General features: G+C 45.5%; 1 protein-coding gene across 6 annotated transcripts in view; it reads left to right on the top strand.

Annotated features, from left to right (window-relative positions):
* Tdrd7 (tudor domain containing 7) overlaps positions 1 to 21,251 on the top strand; it is a 73,849-nt gene that overhangs the window by 39,001 nt on the left and 13,597 nt on the right. For 5 of the 6 annotated variants that reach the window (XM_006238108.4, XM_006238107.4, XM_008763704.1 and 2 more), the window contains 7 exons: positions 6,988 to 7,571; positions 9,927 to 10,113; positions 12,682 to 12,793; positions 15,529 to 15,731; positions 16,722 to 16,856; positions 18,311 to 18,397; positions 20,515 to 20,649. In XM_006238108.4, the coding sequence (XP_006238170.1) occupies positions 6,988 to 7,571; positions 9,927 to 10,113; positions 12,682 to 12,793; positions 15,529 to 15,731; positions 16,722 to 16,856; positions 18,311 to 18,397; positions 20,515 to 20,649 (1,443 nt within the window). Of the gene's footprint in view, positions 1 to 683; positions 954 to 6,987; positions 7,572 to 9,926; positions 10,114 to 12,681; positions 12,794 to 15,528; positions 15,732 to 16,721; positions 16,857 to 18,310; positions 18,398 to 20,514; positions 20,650 to 21,251 lie in introns of those variants that run through there. The other variant, XM_063288514.1, reaches the window with a different exon arrangement.

A 21,251-nucleotide genomic window follows, 5' to 3' on the forward strand; every position in this document is an offset into this window, starting at 1 on the left:
AACCCACTGGAAAGATGCTTCTCTCAGCACCCTGTTTGTGGCCGTTGTGTGGAGCACTGCTGTAGAGATGTGTGAGGTGGATGGTATGGGCTGCACAGCACTGGGTTAGCTGCTCTGTCTCTCTGGTGAACACAGTACATCCTTCATCCCACAGCATCACATGCTTCGAATTGTACCAGTCTGTCTGTCTAACTGTGGCTCAGTGATACCAGTGGTCCTTTCTTCATCTCTCTCAGCTCTGACTGCCAACCAGTCTCACCTTGAGCATGGAGAGGGTGTCTGTTAAGGAACCAGTGGAGCAGTTTTCCTATGAAGTGAGCATAGTGTACAGGCCTGTAAACAGTGATAGCCATTGTCCCTGTTGGGGAAAGGTATCTGGAGCTCTTTCTTGCACTGCTAAGGTCAGAGTTCAAGTTTTTTACATAGGTTTCTTTTGCTAGTGTTGATTCATTTTTGAGTCTGTAACTATAACTAAATGTTTGGAGGGCTAGAATATAGACTTATAGGTGAATAAAGGCATTTATTATACCATTTTGAATTTCAACAGAACAATAACCATGTAAAATAAGATTTAAAACATTATTTAAAACCTCAACATAAAATTACTACTCCATGGAAAAAGAGCTGTACTCATATAGATATTTTGAGAAGTCTCAATTTAGTTGGATGTTCCTGGATTCTTGTAGAACCCTAAAGAAAATTCTAATTCCATAGAAACAGTAAACATAACCTCAGGGGCCTCTGCTGTGCTCTTGGCAGGTGAGCCGTCAGAGACTAAGTTCACAGGCAAAACTAGAACAAAAGAAGACCTCTCCTGGCTAAGGAGAAAACAGTACAAAGGATGAGCCCTCACCTGTATGAACACAGAGCTGTCCAAAGAAGTTGATGTTTTTCCTTTGGACCTGTACCTACCAAATCTGATGTCTCCTGGAAGCTTACAGAAACCTGGCGAGGTGTGAGATTCCACATGAGGCAGAATCAATCCAAGTCAAGCTGAGTAGAGGAAACTTGTGAGCATAGCAAACTTAAGGCATATTTGACATAGAATCTTCTGATGGTCACTGTAGAAGGTGGGTTATCTCCGTGGTATACAGTCCTGACGGCTTATATCACTGGTCTCTCCTGTAGGAGGTGGAGGTTAGGCCATGACTGGGCCTGCCACTAGACCGATGATTTGCAGGGTGGATATCGAGAGTCAAAGCTACAAAACAAAAAGATGGTGAAAGCATAGTTAGGATGCTGAGTCTGCACCCACACTGTGCAGGGGCAGTGGCGGGCGTGGGGGTGCTGAGCCTGTCCCAGTTGTGTACATGAAACAGGTGGGCTAGAGGAACTACAAGATATAAAAGTCCTCTCCTGAACTTGCTTCCTGACTGTCACATGCAGGAAATATAAGAGCCTTGCTTTTTAGTTGAGAACTGAGGCAGGAGCCCATGTATAAATCTTAAACCCTGTGAGGTAGGCCAGAGCACAGAAAAGAGCAGAAGTCAAACACCCAGTTTGAGCATGGTTTCTTAGCTTTGAGGAGACCTGGAGTGTAGCAGGAGAGAGAGAACGAGAGATGTCATGATTTGTGGGAGCCAGCAGCCACGGGAGAGTTTTGGGAAAAGTGAGTTTCTATCCATAAGAAAATTTTTAAAAATGAACTAAAAATTATATTTGTTTTAATTTTTTAGGTCTAAATGATTCCTTCCATGTATATTTCCCTTTGAATTAAGAAACCCTTAAGGCAGTGGTCCTCAACATGTAGGTTTCTAGCCCTTTAGGGTGGGACAACCCTTTCACAGGGGCTGTCTAACACCATCAGAGAAATACAGGTGTTTACACTATGATTTATAGCAGTAGAAAAATTACAGTTATGAATAAGCAACACAATTATTTTTATGATTGGGGGTCACCACAACATGAGGAACTGTATTAAAGGTTTATAGCATTAGGAAGGTTGAGAACCAAACCATTCTCCAAAGGTTAGTTAATGAAATATTTGGTCCAAGCCTGTTTTCCATGTCACTAAACTTACTAGGGAATAAATTTGCCTGGGATTTTTTTTTTTTTTTTTGGTTCTTTTTTTCGGAGCTGGGGACCGAACTCAGGGCCTTGAGCTTCCTAGGCAAGCGCTCTACCACTGAGCTAAATCCCCAACCCCAGGAATTTTTTTTTAAAGATTTATTTTATTTATTATATATAAGTACACCGTAGCTGTCTTCAGATACACCAGAAGAGGGCATCGGATCTCTTTACAGGTGGTTGTGAGCCACCATGTGGTTGCTGGGAATTGAACTCATGACCTCTGGAAGAGCAGTCGGGTGCTCTTAACCACTGAGCCATCTCTCCAGCCCTTGCCTGGAATTTTGAATGCTGAATTAACTGCATCCAGGCTAGGGTCTGTTCCTAAAGTTAGGTGAGTGTGTAATCTTAGTCAGCAGGTAGGACTGACAAATTAGGCATTCAACCTCCGTGTTGAAATATATAAAGAACTCAAGAAGTTAGACCGCAGAGAGACAAATAACCCTATTAAAAAATGGGGTTCAGAGCTAAACAAAGAATTCACAGCTGAGGAATGCCGAATGGCTGAGAAACACCTAAAGAAATGTTCAACATCTTTAGTCATAAGGGAAATGCAAATCGAAACAACCCTGAGATTTCACCTCACACCAGTGAGAATAGCTAAGATTAAAAACTCAGGTGACAGCAGATGCTGGCGAGGATGCGGAGAAAGAGGAACACTCCTCCATTGTTGGTGGGATTGCAGACTGGTACAACCATTCTGGAAATCAGTCTGGAGGATCCTCAGAAAATTGGACATTGAACTGCCTGAGGATCCAGCTATACCTCTCTTGGGCATATACCCAAAAGATGCCCCAACATATAAAAAAGACACGTGCTCCACTATGTTCATCGCAGCCTTATTTATAATAGCCAGAAACTGGAAAGAACCCAGATGCCCTTCAACAGAGGAATGGATACAGAAAATGTGGTACATCTACACAATGGAATATTACTCAGCTATCAAAAACAATGACTTTATGAAATTCGTAGGCAAATGGTCGGAACTGGAAAATATCATCCTGAGTGAGGTAACCCAATCACAGAAAAACACACATGGTATGCACTCATTGATAAGTGGATATTAGCCCAAATGCTTGATTTACCGTAGATGCCTAGAACAAATGAAACTCAAGAAGGATGATCAAAATGTGAATGCTTCACTCCTTCTTTAAAAGGGGAACAAGAATACCCTTGGCAGGGAATAGAGAGGCAAAGATTAAAACAGACACAGAAGGAACACCCATTCAGAGCCTGGCCCACATGTGGCCCATACATATACAGCCACCCAATTAGACAAGATGGATGAAGCAAAGAAGTGCAGGCCAACAGGAGCCGGATGTAGATCTCTCCCGAGAGACACAGCCAGAGTACAGCAAACACAGAGGCGTATGCCAGCAGCAAACCACTGAATTGAGAATAGGACCCCCGTTGAAGGAATCAGAGAAAGAACTGGAAGAGCTTGAAGGGGCTCGAGACCCCATATGTACAACAATGCCAAGCAACCAGAGCTTCCAGGGACTAAGCCACTACCTAAAGACTATACATGGACTGACCCTAGACTCTGATCTCATAGGTAGCAATGAATATCCTAGTAAGAGCACCAGTGGAAGGGGAAGCCCTGGGTCCTGCTAAGACTGAACCCCCAGTGAACTAGATTGTTGGGGGGAGGGCGGCAAGGGGGGCAGGACGGGGAGGGGAACACCCATAAAGAAGAGGAGGGGGGAGGAGGATGTTTGCCCGGAAACCGGGAAAGGGAATAACACTCGAAATGTATATAAGAAATACTCAAGTTAATAAAAAAAGAAAAAAGAAATAAGGAAGCAGTCTACAGGCATAGCCCTGACACACCCAGTGCTATCTAAAAGAGCACTCTGCAGTTTCACTGCAGTTTACAGTCGGAGAGGTCATGGAGAGAGCAGATTGCCTTAGACAAAAGCATAGTGGTGCTGAGGGAAGCCTCTTCTTGTTTAGGGCTTTACCTGACTCTTGCTTGGACTTTGGGGAAATTCTTGCTGTTTGCAGGCAAAGTGTGGCTTAGATGCTGTAGCCAGATGTGTAAAAACACTACTTCTGGATGACTTTAACAGTATTCTGGAATTAGCTGATCATAGAGGTGCATTTCCACAATCTCACCACCTGAGAAAGGAGAGCTAGGATCAGGAGTTCTAGGTCATCAGTTAGATGTATAATAAGTCTGAGGCCAGCCTGGGCTACATAAAGTCTTGTCTGAAGAGCAGAGATTAGTGAATTAGTAATTAGATTAGAAAAAATAAGACTGTGCTTCTGCCTTAGGCGAACTTCTACTAAGTGGATAAGTTGCCCATAACTTCTGTCAAAAGCAGTGCTTCCTGCCCAAAAGAGTTGAATGCATTGGCTGTATGCAGAAGCTATGAAAGAGCTTTGCAGGAGTTAGTGTGATCATGGCTTCTCCTCATACTAACAAGGGTGGAAATGAAGGCTTGGCTCTGGGGTGGGTGGGACAAATAAACACTGAAGTGCCCTATATTTTCAGGTAACTTCCTCGGTAAGAAAGGTAGTATAAAGCTGAAAAACGCTTCCTTTTAGGGGTTAAATGAGGACACATGCAGTTGTGGCCCGAAGCTAATGGCCTTTTCTCTGCTGAACTAAGCCTCCAGCTGCTCTTGAGAAGGGGTGGAGAAAGGTTAGTAGGTGAAGGCTGGAGAGAGTTTGAAGGCAGATCCTGCAGCCTCATCTAGCTTTGGATGTGGTATGCTGCAGTGTCTCAGTGTGCACTGGAGTCATATACACAGGAACCACTCACAGCATTAGTTTTTATTTTTCCTTTTTTCTGGGAAATATATTTTCCAGCTGTGCTTGGACTCCTGGCCTAAATCCTGAGGCCTTATCCAGGGTGCTGAAGCACAGCAGTGACTGGCCAGGCGTGGCATAGTCCTTTCTTCAGAGGCTGAGGCAGGAAGATGGCTAATGCAAGGCCAGCTTGGGCCACATAGCAAGAATCTACCAGAGTAGAGAGGGACTAGAAGTGTTGCTCAGAGATAGAATACTTGCTTTGAATCATTTGCTAGCACTGAGAGAAACTTTAAAAACATAGAAGTTTGGATTTAAGAAGCTAATGAGCCATGGCGAGAAGGAACTCCCCAGCTACTTATGTCACAGCAGCTTAGCTGGTACACATGGCTTGTAGGTGACCTCAGGCTTTTCAAAGTCTGCAGTGTTTCCTGAGTCCTTGAAGCTTAGGACACAGCAGTGGGAGAACAAAGAAGACAACTGAGGCTTCACACTCAGATCCCTGTCCCCCACTTCTTAAGTGTCATGAAGAATATGTAACCAGACCAAAAGGATTCCTGGGTTTTGGTTTTTTGCTTGTTTTGGTTTTTGAGATAAGATCTCCTGTAGCTGTAGCCGGGCTGTCCTTATAAATGTGTGTAGCTGAAGGTAACTTTGAATTCTTGATCTTTCCACTCCACCTCCAAAGAGTCGTGATTAGGAATTTATGCTACAATGCCCAGCGCCAAATGAAATCTTTAATGTCATATTGTCCTTGTCTTTCAACTTATTAGAAGTCTTCCTTTGTACATAGCACCTATGTCTGTCTTCCTAAGTCCTGTGTGAAAAGTGAGGAAAATTAAGTAATGTTCTTTATTAGTGAGCTGACCAGTCAGCAAATGCATTCTGGTTGTGCTTGTGATTCAAACCCTTTAAGAGACAGAGGATCAGAGGGCCAGGCGTTTGTGGTGGCACACACACCTTTAACCCCAGCACTAGAAAGGCAGAGGCAGGCAGATCTCTGTGAGTTTGAGGCCAGCCTGGTCTAGATAGTTCCAGTACAGCTGGAGAGACCCTGTCTCAAAAGAGAAGGTTGGGGAGATCAGGAGTTCAAAGCCAGTTTGAGCTAAATAATGAGTTTAAGGCCAGCCTAGGCTGTGGGCAGCCTTGCCTAAAAACAAGCATCAAACAGCAGCAAAACAGGAATCAGTCAGTTGTCTTTGGTAGTTACTGTAAACTTACCATCCGAGCAGATTCTCCTAAGAAGTACAATTGTAGCTGAGGAATAGCCAAGCATTCCAGAAGGCAGATCCCGAAATCTGAACTCAGCCTAAGGGTGAAGAAACTGGTTTTGTGAAAAGCTAAATAGTGGAAGTCCAGGCTTTTGAAGTTCGCAGAGCTTCATGACTGTCACCCAGCCTGGCCTGACTTACAGAGCTAAGCAGCCTCGGGTACCTAAGCCAGGGAGGCTTGATGCACACCTGCTCCCATAGGATGTTCACATGTGAAATGGCTCTTCCGATTCGTCAGCCATTTAAACTGTGAAAATCTCTTAGCTCATAAGTCTAAGCTGCATAGGGCAGGAGGCTGACTGTGCAAATCCTCGTCTGTCAGTAGAAGGGCTGAGCACTGCAGGACAGCCATGTCACCCCACCCACCCCCAGCTCATTAAGATGGCAGTGTGTTCAGTTATGTGTCTGCTGTGGTGGTTGCTCACACTGCCTTGTTTCTGGGGCATCTTGTCTAAAGACTGCCGCACTGAAAGCTGTGAGTTTCTCAGGATGCTGTAGGAAGGAAGTAGTGTCCTCTCTGTGCTTAAATACTCCTACTGTTCCTCCCCGGGATGTATGTATCCCTGACATGGCTTCATCTCACCCTGGCTCCAGTGTATTTCGCAAACTTTGCTCTGGATTTTGCAGAGAGATGTTGACAGGACAGAGCCTCGTGATTCCCTGGGTGGTTTGAGTCTTAACTGTCTTGAGGGAAACGAACGCCTTTTCTTCCCTGATTGTCTCTGAACTCCTGCTCATGTCACCTGTCAGGTGATGCATCTTTTAGTTAAGAATAACATGTATACTTTTTCGCACTATGAAATTGAAAATGGTCCTCTAAAGTATAAAAATAATTTGTGTTTTTAGGTTTTTCTTATCCACTGAAACGTCTGTCATTGGCTCTCTTTAAAAATTTCAGGTGGAAAAACCTTGTGGTGGTGGTCAAGATTTACTTCTTTATCCTGCCAAGAGAGAGCAGCCCTTGAGAAGTGACCAGGACCCCGAGAAGGAGCGCCCACCTCCACCACCTGCTCCCAGGCAGGAGGTGCCATCAAAGGGGAGCCCAGCAGTGATGCCGGATGTCAAAGAGAAAGTGGCCGAGCTGCTGGGGAAATACTCAAGCGGCCTTTGGGCAAGTGCACTCCCTAAAGCATTTGAGGACATGTACAAAGTCAAGTTCCCTGAGGATGCCTTAAAAAATCTTGCCTCACTCTCTGATGTGTGCACCATAAACTACATTTCTGGAAATACCCAGAAGGCAATTCTCTATGCAAAACTCCCATTGCCCACAGACAAGATCTTAAAGGATGAAGCGCAGGCACAAGGAGATTTTGACATCAAGTCAATGATTGAACAAGAGTATTTGCAGATAGAAAAAAACATGGCTGAGAGTGCTGATGACTTTGTGGAGGACATAACTGTGCCGCCTCTGGTAATTCCTACCGAGGCTTCACCGTCTGTGTTGGTGGTGGAGCTGAGCAACACAAATGATGTGGTTATCAGGCAAGTTGGCATTTCTAGTTAAGCTGTGCAGTGTTGTCACGTGACCATTCCTAGCACGGATGCTGTGGAGGGAAGGAAGGACACCGTCTTCAGGAGTCATAGTGAAGTGCAATAGTGTGCTAATATTTGTTAAGTGCCCACTGTATTCTTAGGAGAAAAGATGGCTAATAGTTTTAAATGGGAATGATGGTATGAACTTGGTAAGCATCATGACAGCTATGTCAAAAACATTCCATTTCTATTCAACCTGTAAACAGCCTGGCCCCTTCAGGCCAGGCGATGCCACCACATCTAGGACTGTGGCAGCCCTGAAATGGTCAGCCCTGAAATGTCAGAGTAGCTAACTTCATCATACACCTCAGATTAGCCAGTGGACCTAGAGCTGCCCTGCTGCCCTGAGCCGCTAGATGCCATTCTGAGCAATGAGTAACTGTCATGTAAGTGGCTAATGACAGCCCGAATTGAAAACATCAGTCCAGCTTTTCTAAACTTCTCTTAGACATTTAGAAAAACCATGAAGCACCTAGGGAGTGTAGAAAGATGGCAGTTTGCTGCTTCCTGCAGTGGGACCGGGTATCACTGAAGCACTGAAGGGGTGGATCACTGTCCAGTGTGGAGAGGGGGGGAACACTGAAGCAAAAAGCACCCATGCCCCTTCACCCCAAATGGCCTTCTGGTTTGCGCTGCCCAAGACATAGAGCTGAGCTAGAAAAGGCTAGAGAATGTCCAAATTAGATCCTTCCAGAAGGAAGAGTTTGGCAGCATTAAAGCAAGTGGGCCAGCAACACTGAAGGGACAGTGATGCCTGCTTAGTCTCCTGCTCTGCCACCAAGAAGGATCTTTAGAGGGACTTTGACCTTCATGGGGTTTTAGATACAGGTGAAGCTTTGTCACATACTGAGGTTAATCTGTGCAAATTCTCTGTCCCTTTGCTCGGGTAATTTGGAGACCGTGTGTGAGCCTATATTGGGTACTGCCCACTCTCACCCAGCCAAAGCACCAGCCCTTGTCCTCGCCTGTGAGTGTAGCCATCCTTCTCTACTGGCTGCTGCTGCTGAGAGCAGAGGCAGCTCCCGGAATCCTCTCCATTTACTCAGTTGTCACCTAAATTCAAGCCCCCAAGTCCCATGCCTCAAAGACCGGAGCCCAGTGGAGGACTGATTCCAGCCTCTCCTGAACACTTGCAGCACTCAGCAATCATGGGCCTTGTCAGAATCTGTAACCTATTCAGGGATGGAAACTACACACACACATCTTAAAATAGCTAGTTTCAAAAGAGTCATTCTTTGCACTGTGTGTAAAACGTCTTTGTGGCTTTCCCCTCTTTCTAGGTACAGGTAGGCTGGTTGGGCCATCTGCTGTCCTGTAGATAGTTACCAAGACCATGTGGATTAGTTTCTCAGTTTCCTCAAATCACCAGAGGCCCTGGGTAAAAACTGGAGAAATACAAGGAACAGAGCTCTTCTGCCCCCTCACCTCCTTGGCCAGGTGATTTGGGAACTCTTGCAGCTGCACACTTCATCCTGGAGCAGAAGTGCTCTTACTTCTTGAGCCAGACTTGGCTTTCCAGACCTAACACCCTGGAACGAGGCCTGTACGGAAGGCAAGAAGACAGCCTACTCATGGCAGATGAGAAATGTGTTTGGAAAGGCACACTGGATCAAAGGACTGTACATCAACAGTAGGAAAGGCTAGGGGGATGCTTGGAAATAACACTTCACAGGATGTACACCTTAGAGGCACTCAGCTACATCTAAAACATGTCACTTCTAGAGTATTAGTTCAACATTTTGTTGTAATTTGTTCAAATTTGTTAAATAAGTTTTGGGGGCATTTCACTGCTGTGTTTGTCTTGCAGGCTGGAGTTGGAGCCAGGGCCTGGCAAAGGCTAGGTAACTGTTCTGCTGCACACACCCCTAAGTCCTAGGCCTCACTTCGTTGTTCTTGGTAGTTTCTCTGCTTTTCAAATCTTAAGGATTCTAAGATGCAGCCTCCACAGGGTAAAACCATCTGCCAGATCTCAGCAGCCTCATTCAAACTCTGAAGGGCTCACATGACCTCCTGCGGTGTCTCCACATCCCTTCTATCGTGTGTCCTGGGGTCTCTTGCAGCCTGCTTCTTCCTGGGGCCTCCAATGCCTACTTGTACTCTGCTGTTCTCAGGGCTGTCTGTCACACACTGCCACGTTGGGCAGTGGGCATCTTCCCGTGCTAAGAATGATGCTCGTTGAGCACGGTTCCTTCCCCTGCTGGGGTGAGCAGCTGTGAGACTGGAACCAAGACTGCAGGGAAGCAGGAGCACCAGTGAGCCCTGTGGTTCACTTACCCTGAGCTGTCGCTCCTCTCTCCAATCCAGGTATGTAGGCAAAGACTACTCGGCTGCCCAGGAGCTCATGGAAGACGAGATGAAGGAGTATTACAGTAGGAACCCCAGAGTCACACCAATCCAGACCGTGCACGTGGGGCAGCTGCTGGCAGTCAATGCAGAGGAGGATGCCTGGTTACGAGCACAGATCATCTCCACGGACGAGAACAAGATAAAGGCAAGCTCAGTTTTGTTAGCATGAGCTAGACATGTTATCAGTACTCAGGTGTGATCCCCTCCTGGTGATCAGCCTCTGCCCCTTCGCATCAGGACTCTGCCTACAGGCTCAGTTCACTAAGAGTTATGCCCTTCCGAGTCCTAAAGCTCCCCAGACAGGGAGAAAAGTCGCTGATCCATGATGGGCTTGTGGCCACCTGGATATGCCACTTCTTCTTTCCTTGTTGGAAGCAAGCATGCTGAGTGACAATCCTGCCTGTCTTCCAGGCAGAGGAGTTGCTGTTTTTTGACATGGAGGGCATGAAGCAAAGGAGCATAGGCTGATCACTAGGATGGGTGTGGCCAGACATCCTGAAGGCCTGCAGATGGGGCAGGACCCAAGAGGAGTCGGGGTAATCCTAGAGTGGCCCAGCCCCAGTTAAGACAGTGAAAGGAAGAACGACAGCTCTCTGCTGAGGCTGCTTCCTCAAGGAAAGCCTGTTTGAAGCTGCTCAAGTCTTCTTGCTCTCCTATGACATCCCGGGCAGCCAGGAGGAGTGTGCAGGCACTCCGATGGCACTGAGACCTGTGGTCACTTGGTGGTGCCAGAGGCCCTGAAATGGAAGCACTGAGTGCCTGCTTACTGGTAGTTATCCCAACATGAAGTGCTTGCTCTGCTCTCTTAGAGCAAAAAACATATCCAAGGACGCGTGCTCTGTGAATTGTGATTGCCATATATGTTATCATCTGGGCCTGGTGCTGCAGCTCTGTAATCCAGCTCCTTGGGAGGCAGAGGCGGGGGGAGCAGTTTCAAGGCCAGCTTGGGCAAGAGGGTGGGAACCTGTTTCAGAAAGTCACAGGATGTAGCTTAGTGGTAAAGAATTTGTTTGCCATACATTAGGCCTTAAGTTCAATCTCCAGTACCACAAAACAAATAAAATTCCACCACTACCATAGAAGTAGAAGCAGTCATCAAGTCAGTAAAGAAGCCGGCTGCAGACATAAAGCCTGTGAAGACTTTGGAGTGGTGCTGCCGTAGCCTCCTGCTAACTATGGCCTCACCTCTGGAGTCTGGATCTCACATGCTGCATCCCATCATCAGCATGTCTGCCATGGTCCAGGAAGAGCAAGTCCAAGTTGCAGGTGTAGGTTGCTGTTAATGAAATTGAAAAGTTTGCCTGAGTCTTGAGGCCTTGAGAGGGGAAGGAATGAACACTGGCGTGGCTAGCCTTTGGACTGCCAGCAATCTGGTCTGGGTCAGGCAGCAGCAGAATCAGAGTTGTTTCCTAAGAGTGAGTCTGCCCCAGCAGCCAGGCATTCTCCACGGGGTCTGGGGAGTTGGAGGGCTGTCTGCCTCTCTTCTCACTCTGCAGTGGAGGAATTTACCTTTATTTCCTGCTGGGGCCTGTGCCTCATTTTCTTCAAAAGACACCGTAGCCGCCTCTGTTGACTGGTGTTTCCGCCAGCTCTGCCGCGTTTGTTATTTGGTTTGCTCTTTAGGTTTCCAATAGTCTCAGAGTCTTAGTGATTCCAGACCTAGACTAATGAAACAATGTTTCTAGTCACCAAGGAAAAAGCTTTCACAGCTTGGGAGGCAGAGGCAGGCAGCTCAGAGCCACAGTGAGGCCTTGTCTTAAAGAGAGCTGGGGGACTATGCTGAAAAGAGGCAACTCGGAAGGACTTACTCAGGATGCAGTTTTAACTGCAAGAGAGTTCAGGCTGGAACTAAGGGCAGTCAGTCCAATCTGCAGCCAGAGCAGGGAGAAATGAGTGCACCCATGCTTGGTGCTCCGTTAGCTGCCTCTACTTCTATATAGCCTGGGGCCCAAAACCAGGGCACACTGCTCCCCACTGGGAGCCTAGGTCTTCCTTATCAGTCAGGCAGTTAAGATAGTCCTCCACAGACATGCAGGCTATAGCATCTACCCTGTGCTAAACTCACCGAGACACTTCCCAGATGATTCTGGGTTATGTCCAGGTGACCGACTAAGCAGCGCAGTGAAGAGTGTACCAGTCAGCTCTACTCAGCTCTGCCAAGATGAATGAAGATATAATGTGAACTAGCTTTGTGAACTGATTCTTTGTTGTCCAGAATGATGTCACTGTTGTCCCCGACCTAAGCATCTCATCCCCTAGTACCACAGTGGCCGAGAGAACAGGCTGTCACAGGTGCTGTTTTGAATCTAACATCTGGCCAGTATCACAGGACTGATGGGCGCTGTGGAAACAGCTACTGCCCCTCAGACAGGGTAGACTCCTAGCAGGAAGGTACAGCATTGAACAAAGACAGGCAGGGGCCAGACAGCAGCACTGGGGACCTTGGTGAGGCTTCAGAGCCTGCTCTCCCTTGGTTTTCTTATGCTGGTTGACTAAGGGGTAAGGTAGCAGACAAGGGCCTAGAGTATGAGATCCTGAGGCCCAGCCTATTGTCATTTTCTGGCGTGCATCCGGGAGCCTTTCCTTTGGCTGTGGGTGAGAGCCGAGGTGCCACTTGATGATTATGGAATAAAATGAGTCCAGTTGAATGTATTAAAGTTTTAAACTAAGGATAAGGACTTTTGAATGGTAAAGGTTTTGCTTTACCCCTTAGGTGTGCTATGTTGACTATGGCTTTTGTGAAAACATTGAGAAGAGTAAAGCATACCGACTGAACCCACGGTTCTGCTCTCTGTCCTTTCAAGCTACAAAGTGCAAACTAGCAGGTAAGGGGACTTCTTAGAAAACCCAGTGTACTCCTCAGCCCTTTAATTTGGACACGCTCTTGGTGTCTCAAGTGTTACTTGCTTTTCCTCTGCCCTTCTGGGTTGGTTTGTTTGGTTGTTTTTTTTTCCTTTTTGTTTTGTTTTAGGTGAAGTCTCACTATGTAGGCCATGCTGGCCTTAAACTTAAGCTCCTCCTAACTCACTTCCTCAGTGCTGACATTATAGGTGTGGGCTTCCACACCCAGCTCATAATGTGTTTTTCATGAAAGGTTCAGTGAATGAATTCATATGGTATTCTGTATAAGATGTAGTAATGTTTATTGTGACATTTATTATGTAAAATGTAGCTCATTGTCTTTTATTATAAAAAATTTATCCATTTGAATGGCTGGTGTTCATTTTGTCTTGTGTAGTAAGAGCCTATATGACCCCATAGCATAGGAGTTAACTTTGCTGGGTCCTGTTGCTTCAGGGCTAGGGCCCTTGGCCCTCCCCATAGAAATGGACTGTGCAGACACACTCTGCATCTAAACGAGCTGCCCTGTGGGTTGTGCTGGTTCTTGGGCCTTTCCTCTACAGAAGCATAGGAGTCTGCCCCTGTGCGAGACAGTGGGGAGAAGCTATGGAAGGCACAGTAAGATAAAAATAGGCTTGCACGTAATTCTAAAAGGTATCATACTTCTGCTTCTAAATTTTATGTCTCTTTTATGTGTACACACACACACACACACACACACACACACACACACACACACACACACACACAATGTATGTATGCCCCATGAATACATGTGCCTGTGGAGCCAGAGGCATCAGATACTCTGTAGCTGGAGTTTCAGGTGGTTGTGAACCTTCTAATGTGGGTGCTGGGAAGCAAACTCAGGACCCCTGGGAGGGTGGAGAGCATTGGTAAGCACGAAGCCATCTCTCCAGCCCTGAGACCATTTCATGAAAATGATCCCTCTGTGGAAGTTCCCCTTAAGCTGAGTATGGCAACTCACACCTGTGATGCTATCATTTCAGAGTATAAGATGACAAATTGGAGGCCAGCCTGGGCTACATAGTCAGTTCCAGGTCAATGTGGGCTTATAGAGTAAAGAGTAAGATCCTGCCTGAATGGATGAATGGATGAGAGAGAGAGAGAGAGAGAGAGAGAGAGAGAGAGAGAGAGAGATTTTGAGTGATTAGTGTTCCCATCAGCAAAGAAGATTTTTTCTTTTATTTGATATTTTTTATTGGATATTTTCTTTATTTACATTTCAAATGTTATCCCCTTTCCTGGTTTCCTACCTAGAACCCCCCTATCCCATCCCCCCACTCCCTGCCTCCATGAGGGTGCTCCCCCATCCACCTACCAACTCCCTCCCACCTCTCTGCCCTGATATTCCCCTACACTAGGAAATGAGCCTTCACAGGACCAAGGGCTTTTCCTCTCATTGATGCCCAACAAGGCCATCCTCTGCTGTGTATGTGGCTAGAGCCATGGGTCACTCCATGTGTACTCTTTGGTTGGTGGTTTAGTCCCTGGGAGCTCTGGGATTTCTGGTTGGTTGATACTGTTGTTCTTCCTATGGGGTTGTAAACCATGTCAGTTACCTCAGTCCTTTCTCTAACTCCTCCACTGGGGTGAAGGGCCTGACTCTGAAATAAGCCAACAAGCTCTTAAGAGCCAGTCACAGATTGTGGCTTGGTTTGAAGGGAACATATCACAGGTGCAGAACAGGAGTCTGGATGCTGGGTAGAAGGTATGGGCAGATACCCAGCACTACAAGTCTGGATGCTGAGGTGAAGGTATAGGCAGAGGCCCAGCACTACAAGTCTTGAGAATGGGCAAGGCAGGATCAGCCTTGTAGCTTACACTCAAGGAGAAAAGTAAACAGAGGCACTGAAGTCCCATACAGAAATGGTGTCTTATTTTAATTAGGTTAGTTTAGTAGATGAACCTAAGAGTTGCCATATATGTAATATATTGAATTTCAGTTGTCAAAGAACTTGAAGTGATTGGTAGCACTGCTCCTGACGCCTTGGCCGCTGAAACATCATCTCTTTTGATAACTCTGTCTCTGGTGTCCTCATGGTAGGGATGAATAAGGAAGAAGAGGCAGAGGAAAGGGAGTGTTTGATTTTCAGTTACATATAATAATCTTATAAGAAAAAAAGTTGTATGCATTTAATTGAAAACAGAAAACCAGCATACGGAAGGTATTACAAGTACATGATTTGCAAGAACAGGTTCTTGCTCATGTTAGTGTCTTGTTTTACATATGGATTTGCATATATCTCAAAGGTTGCTCCTTCTGTGGTAAAGCTCTGATTGGTCATCAGTCTTAGTATTCTACGAGTACCTGCTCTGATATGTCTTATATATTTGGTTGTGTGCCTACCCTTTAATGGCTGAGCTCTCTCTCTAGCTCTCTAATGTGTCTCTTAAAGAGGTTCACATCATGCCTTTTATCTTCAGATCTGTAAGGTAAAAAAGATTTCAAAACAAAACTTCCATTAAAAGTGTTGTAATCGGGGTTGGGGATTTAGCTCAGTGGTAGAGCACTTGCCTAGCGAGCGCAAGGCCCTGGGTTCAGTCCCCAGCTCCGGAAAAAAAGAAAAAAGAAAAAAAAAAGTGTTGTAATCCTGAGGTAGATTTATCATTTCAGGGCGTGGTCAAGACAGACAGTGAAATCATGCATCCATGCTGCTTCTATGACTAAGTAGAAATGAAAGCAGTTGCTGTTTTTCAGGGCTGGAGATTCTGAATGATGATCCCAACCTCGTGAAGGTGGTGGAGTCATTAACGTGCGGGAAGATCTTTGCTGTGGAGATACTGGACAAGTCAGATATCCCACTGGTTGTGCTGTATGACACTTCAGGAGAGGATGACATCAACATCAATGCCACCTGCCTGAAGGCCATATGTGACAGATCTCTAGAAGTTCATCTCCAGGTACCACTGTGGTTGCTGTTCAGTGTGAAAGAGTGTGTATGTGTGTTTGTGTGTGTGTGTGTGTGTGTGTGTGTGTGTGTGTGTGTGTGTGTGTTGGTGGCTATGCAAACACTACGGCCAGTAGGTTATCTATCTGGGAAGACAAGAAAGAAATTTGGTTCAACACAATTAAGTAGCTGGTATTGGTTCAAACTTAGAGATTTTGATATGGGGTAGTTTATTTTTAGGCATATTTAAGCACAGCACAATTTGGGAAGAAGTTTCCTGGTGATAATTAACTCGATCTCATGGTCTCATGTGTATAACAAAGCTTAAGGCAAGATCACATTGAAACTCGTATAAGTGGTATCCTCCATAAGATGGGTTCTATAGCATAACTAAGGAAGCAGGTTCAAAGTAAAATACTCCTGATAGGGGTCTGGAGGAGGACGGCCCTGTAGATTGACTGAGATAAATGGACTGAAGGTAAAGGACCAAGGAAGCCACTGTGGCCATACAGACGGCTCGGGGTTGCCAAGCTATTACCACCTCTGCTCCAAGCATTGTGGGCAGAAAGTGTTACATACGTCTCTTCCCCTGAAGAGACGCCCTGCACGCTTACTACTCCTGGTCTTCCTAGTCCTCATCTATGAGCACAGGACCTCCATCCTCCTACAAAGGTAAATCACAGGGCTAGAGACGTGGCTCCTCAGTTAAATGCTCACCTGACAAGCAGGAGGACCTGAGTCCCTCCTGTCACCCACATACTACAAAACAAAACCTCAGCTCCACAGGCATGCGTCTAGAGTCCCAAAGACAGGGCAATGCTTAGTTAAATCTTTCTAGAAACATCCTCATGCATACATGCTGAGTATTGGATTCTCAGTTGTCAGGTTGACGGTTGACAATGTTAACTCTCATAAGTGTGTAAGTGTGGCTCTTCGGGTAACTGCTTAGGTAAATGGAAGCATTTGTCCTCTAACAGTCTCCATGTGTCTTTGCTTGTTCCAGGTGGACGCCATGTACACAAATGTCAAAGTGACTAACATTTGCTCTGATGGAACACTCTACTGCCAGGTGCCATGCAAGGGTCTGAACAAACTCAATGACCTTCTGCATAAGACGGAGGACTACTTCCACTGCAAGGTGTGTTGGAGTACCGTCTCCTGAGATCAGCCTCAGCTTACAAGCAAGGGGCTCAATGTATCAGAGTAAATAATTGTTTAATAGTTAGAGGTTGATTTTTCAAAATGATGGATAGAAAACCCAGAGCTTTGGGGGGAAACTCCCACTTCTGCTTTATAAAAGGAAGGTGTAGCAGTTTCTTCCAGTGAGCTATCACAGATAGCTCAGTGTTGCCTAGAGCAGTGCTTGGCATGTAGGAAATTTTCAGCAGCAACTGATGCACCTTAAGCCCATGTGCCCAGGAGCCAGCCTGTCAGGATCACCCTCTAGCTCTCTCCTGAGGAGAGGCAGCCCATAGCTGTAGCTCCACAGTCAGTTGTATGAGCTCCGTCCCTCCTCCTTTCATCTTGAATCAGGGCATGCAGAGGTTTGAAGTCACTAATATGATTTCCTAACCTCCAATATGACATAATTATCATCCAGATTGTCATGCTGCTTCAGCCCTGACCTCTCACCCCTGGAAGGAAACCCTTCCCTTTCCCTGCAAGGAGTATCTAGCACCTCAAGTTACTTTACAATATTTTGGCTACTTGGCTACCCTCCTACTTAGAGTAGAGACAATTGCTTTGCTAATGTTCCTTGCTTAGTTCCTTGCAGAATGTATAGTCTAAAATATATGTTGAATCTCTCATTCATACTATCTGGAGTGGAGACATCAAATATATAGTTTACTCCTTTTTGTTACAGGTGTGTGTGTGTGTGTGTGTGTGTGTGTGTGTGTGTGTGTGTGTGTGTGTGTAATGTATGTATGTAAAGTGCCATTTGCTAGGTGAGTTTGTGGTACTAGGAGACTCTCAGAGAGTCTAACTTGGTGAGAATTCGTTTGTCCTAATTACCCAGGATGCTGTGCCACCCCAGGTGGGTCCTTGTGCTAGACACTAGCAACAGTGAGCAGAACAGCACGCGCTGGGCAGGCCCTTGCTGCAGGCTAGGCAGAAGAGGGGCCGAGAAGAACCCTGTCATTTGTTAGCATCTCACTGGCACTTATGTCGGTGTTGATAACATGTCTTAGTTTGAAATTAAACAGTGAAGTGAAGTTAAATGTTAAAAGTGGGGAAAGAGGCCTTCATGGCTGACTCAGCCTCCTGACTTCATCCCTCTGCTCTCTGGTCTGGTCATATCCAGCAGCCTTTTCCTGTGGAACTGATAGAGTCCGAGCCCACTGAACCCCACTGACCCTGCTAACATTGTAGACATTTTAACAGTGTCAGTCTGTAAGCCGTGTGTGTGTGCCAGGTGAGCGAATAAACTGGTTCTAGCAAGCCTGACAGCAGGCGCACCACGGTGAGTGAACTTCCTGTCTGGTGCAGCTGTTCCTGGGGAGGAAGGGTAAATAGTCACACCTCCATGTTGTTCCCAGTGCTATAATAATGTTTGCTGAGAGTAAGAGCCTTTCTTGCTTTTCTGTCTCCTAGCACATGACCTCTGAGTACTTCATCTCGCTACCCTTCTGTGGGAAGATCTGCCTCTTCCATTGCAAAGGGAAATGGTTACGAGTGGAGGTAAACCAGCCTCTTGGCTTGTAGAGATCGCTGCTAAGTACTTCATGTATACGGACAGATTTCTCAAAAGTACCATAAGCATGCCTGACTCCTCACCAGTTCCAGACAGCCAAGCTCCCATTCTCCTCTCCCTTCCTCTCCTCTGCTCTTGATGTTCTTAGTATATATGACTCCACATATCACTTTGCTATGGATTATATATAATAGAATCTCTTCTAGAATTATAGAGATGAAGCGTATTTAGAATATGTGTAGTTAAAAAATATCACTAAGGAGATGCCTCAGTCAGTAAAGTGCTTGCTACATTAAATATGTAGTGTCCAGCACCAAAGAAAGAGCCAGGCACAGCAGCAGATGCTATAAACTGAGCTCTGGGAGGGAGGGAAACTCTGGGGCAGCCCTGCTGAGCTGATAAGTTTGAATTAGTGAGCTTTGGGTTCACTGAAAGATCCTGTTTGAAAAATAAGGCAGTGATTAAAGAATATTCTTAATGACCTCTGGCCTCTACATGTACATATGTATTTATGTATCTATGTACATAAAGTTTTACTTGCTAGGTGAGTTTGGGGAAGTAGGAGACCCCCATTGAGGCTAACTGGTGAGGATTCATTTGTCCTAATAACCTAGGATGTTGAAGAGGACTCAACAGTCAAGTTAAATGTTAAAGGGCAGAGCATGTGTTTGTGTGCTCTCATGCATGTATATGTGTGCACACGTGAATGATTGCATAAACAACTTCTTTGCATTTTTATGTAAATAAGTGTTAGTGCATTCTTGGCAGAAGCTATCAAGGCATCTTCTGAAGCATGTCTTCCACTCATGTTGGACTCGGCTCTGTTGCTGTAGGGGCTGTCTTCACTGCTGTGTGGTGTGGTAGCCCAACACTGCACTCCTCCAATGAGTGTTCACAGTTTTTGTTGCCGCTATGACCCCTCCTGTGTCCAATATTCCTAAGAACCACAAGGAAAGCAGCCCTAGAAGACAAGAAACATCATTCGATTGCTTTCTCAAATGGATATAACTGTACTTCCTTTAGTAAGACTCAGCTGTCCCTAGCCAGATGAAAGCAGCAGTTGTGGAGCGGCTACTGCCTTTGACAGGACAGTCCTCAGAGGGCTGCGGTCTAGAGTGTGTCACATGCTCAGCATGATGTTACTGAGATCCTAACGCTCTGTTGTTCAGTTGATAATATTTAAATGAACAAACTTTTTAATTTAAAATGTAACTCTGAAAAGTTACCAAAGTACTATGAAGAGCCCCCACTTACCTTGTTAGCATTTGCGTAACTAGTCTCTACCCAACCAGGAAATCAGCATTAATACAAGTAACTGATGTGCATTACTTGTCTCTCAGATTGTCCCACCGTGTCCTTTTCTGTCCTGTGAGCCAGGGAAGCCTGACATGTGTCTCCTCTAAACCTTCCAAACACTGCTAGTTGGCCTTCCTTTTGTCACTCTAAAGTGGAAGGCCATTTTGTAAATTCTCACTTAGTTTAAATTCATATTTAAAGTTCTGCTATGTGTTTTGGACAAAAGTGCTTCTCAGTACATATACAGATACTTAGAATGAATATGTGGTATTACCACATTGCTATTAAGTTATGTAAGCGATGTCCTTGTCCTTGACACTTACACATGAGTCGCTCACATAGTCACCCGCTGCTGAACTGTACTGGAACTTTATTTTATCCCTCTGACTTGTGTGTGAGCTTCACACTTTTTCATATGGCAGAAATAATAAAAGTGACTGGGTTTTATAGTAAAACTGTAAAGTATGTTATGATTTCAAAAAATTCTATCTTGAATTATTGGTGTTCTTTGTTTTCTTACTAGGATGTAAGAAGTTTCCTGCACATTTTAATGTTTGGAAAAGCTCGTTGTCAAACTAGCAGTGTTTGGAGAATTAGAGAACTAGTGGATGCTGCTGTCCTCACTGTGGGCAGGCTTGCTGTGTAGTACTCGTTTCCCACTGTCGAGGGACTTAGAAGACAGGGCCATACTGTAGTCCAAGACTGTTTGATAAATACTGTTAAACAGGAAGACCCGATAGCTTGACTGTGGTGGAGGCGGTGTCTGTCTTCCCGCTGTGACCGTAAGCCAGTGCTCTTCTCATTGCAGATCACAAATGTTCACAGCAGCCGAGCCCTCGACGTTCAGTTCCTGGACTCTGGCAATTCGACATCCGTGAAAGTGTCGGAACTCAGAGAAATTCCACCACGGTTCCTGCAGGAAATGCTTGCCATCCCCCCTCAGGTACCAGTGCCAGCCATGATCATGAGCAGTGTCAGTGTGTAAGAGGCGGGAGAGTGTCACTGGCTTTCAGAAGTGAGGTCGGCTGACTTACACAAGAAGTCACAGTTACAGAAAGCTGTCTAGTAGACAGTGTTTTCAAGTCCTCAGAGTCATTAGACTGTCACCTAAGTAGACGCTCCATTATAGTAATCACAGTACTGACACTAACTAGCCAGCTTCCACACTCTTCCAGGATATTTTGTAGAAGTGTTTACTTCCAGGGTCTGTGGTTTATTGGGCTCACCTTTCCTTTGGGAATGTGTGTATATGAACTCATTTCTCTATAAGATTTTCTCCCATATAAGAAAGGGGAGTGATAACATTAACCATAGCCTGTCCTCTTAAGGAGCATTCGGATGACAGTGTGAACCACTGTAAACCTTCGGTGGTGGGGTTAAGAAGCACTCACTCCTTTAAAGGAAATAGAGGATGTTTTACAGGAATGTATACATATATATGAATTTAATTGGTATATTCTGTTAAATATTTATGTGTAAATAATTTATACTATGTAAACAATATATAATTGTATTCTGTTAATATATATAATTGATTAATATATA

Source organism: Rattus norvegicus, chromosome 5, assembly GCF_036323735.1.
Source record: "Rattus norvegicus strain BN/NHsdMcwi chromosome 5, GRCr8, whole genome shotgun sequence".
Lineage (NCBI taxonomy): Eukaryota > Metazoa > Chordata > Mammalia > Rodentia > Muridae > Rattus > Rattus norvegicus.